General features: G+C 53.7%; 1 protein-coding gene across 1 annotated transcript; it reads left to right on the top strand.

Moving 5' to 3' along the window:
• Positions 1-263: 263 nt before the first annotated feature.
• On the top strand, positions 264-1,762 carry B0H65DRAFT_521704 (nucleoside phosphorylase domain-containing protein; the record flags this gene model as incomplete). The annotated part of the gene is made up of 2 exons (XM_062828757.1): positions 264-1,360; positions 1,402-1,762. The coding sequence occupies exons 1-2, from the start codon at positions 420-422 to the stop codon at positions 1,760-1,762; spliced, it is 1,302 nt and encodes a 433-aa protein (XP_062682652.1). The 5' UTR covers positions 264-419.
• Between the last annotated feature and the right edge of the window lie 1,016 nt (positions 1,763-2,778).

Raw genomic sequence — 2,778 nt, 5'->3', positions numbered from 1 at the left:
CAGAGAAGATCGGTGCTGAGGCTTGCCCCCTATGTGATTACAAAGGAACTCTACAACGACGAAGCGGATCAAAGCCCAGTGATTGGGAACTGACACCTCAGGCGTTTGGTAATCATCTGGCCAAACATTTAGAGGAATTATCATTACTCGTGCTGCCACCCACAATTGCCAATGAAAAAAAAGGCAAGGTTACTACTAGGCTCACTGACTTCAACCCGTCTGGGACGGACATGAACTCGAGTCAACGGCCTGATGGCTTCACCCGTCCCAACGGGCGCAGCGACTTCGAAGTTGCGATAATATGCGCGCTCCGTCTCGAATTCGACGCCGTATGCCTCCTTATCGATAAGCTGTGGGACGAAGACGGTGATCAGTACGGCAAAGTCGACGGAGACCCGAACATATACACGACAGGTCGGATGGGGAAGTGCAATGTCGTCCTTGTCCTTCTACCGAACATGGGAAAAGCGAGCGCCGCCAGCGCAGCTGCAAGTCTTCGATCGAGCTATCCGCGAGTGTCGCTGGCCCTTTTGGTGGGCATTTGCGGGGCGGTCCCATTCGCAGGACCGGAAAGGGACCCCATTGTCCTCGGCGACGTGATTATAAGCAACCTCGTGGTCCAGTATGACCTTGGAAGAGCGCTTCCGGATCGCTTCGTTCGCAAAGACACCGCCCATAACAGTCTTGGAAGATCAAACAGGATCATTCGCAAGATCCTGATCAAGCTCGATACGGACATCGACCGCGAACATATCGAGAAACGGGCGGGTGACTTCCTCAAAGCTCTTCAGACGAAGAGCGAAGAAAAAGCCAAACGGAAGCGAAGAGGCAGGCATACCAGCTACAAGTACCCAGGAGCAGCCAACGACCTCCTATTCCCTGCTCGGTACCGACACAAGCATGCTTCTGGTTCCGGGTGCAGAACGTGCGAAGACTGTCATGGCAACGCGGATCCCGCTTGCGATGAGTCTCTTACGTTGTCATGCAAAGAGCTGGAATGTGATACGAGCTGCGTGATACGGAGGGAGCACTTGGAGTCAGCCTCAAACGACCCCATGGCCGACTCGGATTCCGAGGGTGTCTTCTTCTTCATTGGTGCGATTGGATCTGGAGACAGCGTTATTCGGTCTGGCGAGCACCGTGATCAGATCGCCAAGCAGGCCGGGGTTATTGCTTTCGAGATGGAAGGAGCAGGCGTATGGGATGAGGTGCCATGTATCGTGATTAAAGGCGTGTGTGACTATGCCGATAGCCACAAAAACAAAGGATGGCAGAATTATGCTGCGGCAACCGCGGCGTCGGTAGCGAAGGCGGTTATGGAGAGATATGTCGCCTCTGCTAGGGTTTCCGACTCTTCGCAGTCTTTGAATGCAGGCCCGGGCGGTGGCCAGATGTTCTTAGAGCGACTGGAAACGCGGCCGCCGCCGTTCGCGACCATTCCTTTCTCCCGCGACCCCGATTTTGTCGACCGTGGAGATATTCTCGACCAGATCAACCGGAAGGAGGCCGAGAAGCTGTTTGTGCATGTGATGGAGACGAGCAAGGCGAAGCTCGGGGCCGATCATCCCGACACGCTGGCCGCCATGGCCAACCTGGCATCAACCTACAGGAACCAAGGCCGGTGGGACGAGGCCGAGAAGCTGTTTGTGCAGGTGATGGAGACGAGCAAGGCGAAGCTCGGGGCCGATCATCCCTCGACGTTGACGAGCATGGCCAACCTGGCTGCAATAGCACGTCTAGGAGACGAGAATGGGGATGTTAGAGCGGCTGCCTTAGGTGTCTTGCAAGCCCAGTCCAGCTTATCCGACGAGCGCCTTACGGCTGTAGTAGCACGTTTAGGAGACAAGGACTGGAGTGTTAGAAAGGCTGCCTTAGTTGTCTTGCAAGCCCAGTCCAGTGTTACGATCCAATCAGGGATCACTAATGTAAGCTAGATCAGATAGAACCAACAGACCAATCAGGTTAGACCCGAGACAAAGGTTCAGGTCCACGGGTCCGCTCTATCGGGTTCATGAAGGCCGGTATATAAAGACGGCCTTCCCAAGCCTCTTTAGATACTGGCTCTTCAGCAAGCAATAGCTTCTACAACCGATCAGTACCTTTCGCCTACTGTCATGGGGCTGGCGCCCAGGGGTGTTTGCCTGGCTTGAACCCTGTGTAAGCTGTCATGGCATGGCTGGACAGGTCACCATGACACAACGGATGGAATGAGGCTCATGTTCTTATCGATAAGACCGTACGGAAAGGGAAGGCGGGAACGAGTGGCAGTTCTGACTTATATGTTGTTGTTGTTGTTGTTGTTGTTGTTGTTGTTGTTGTTGTTGTTGTTGTTGTTGTTGTTGTTGTTGTTGTTGTTGTTGTTGTTGTTGTTGTTGTTGTTGTTGTTATATTTAACGTCTACTTCCGCCTCCCGTAGGGCTTGAGACGTGCCACATCGGTGAATCTAGCGTACAAAAATAGGAGCGGTGCCCTACCTGTCCACCAAAACCATTAATCCGAGGGCAACCCGAGGCCTATTGCCAGTGCATATCACGTGTTGCCCATAGCGTAAACGCGGCCCAACACCTCCAATCGAAACGCCCAGTGAGCGAGCCGCCAGTATATGGCGGAACCTGTAGAACAAACGAAAAGACGAAAGAAAGGGAAAAACAAAAACACTCTACTCCTCTCCGCTCTCTCCCTCGTTGTCGCCCCGCACGGCTTCCTCCCGCCGTCTAACTCGATGGACCAGCCTGTCCAAATCCGCCATAACCTCCTGGATCTCGTGGCTTTGGCCAA

The sequence above is a fragment of the Neurospora tetraspora genome (assembly GCF_033439725.1).
Source record: "Neurospora tetraspora strain CBS 560.94 chromosome Unknown B0H65scaffold_3, whole genome shotgun sequence".
Taxonomy (NCBI): Eukaryota; Fungi; Ascomycota; class Sordariomycetes; order Sordariales; family Sordariaceae; genus Neurospora; species Neurospora tetraspora.
The sequence above is the reverse complement of the archived record's forward strand: the minus strand, read 5'-3'. Positions and strand labels throughout refer to the sequence as shown.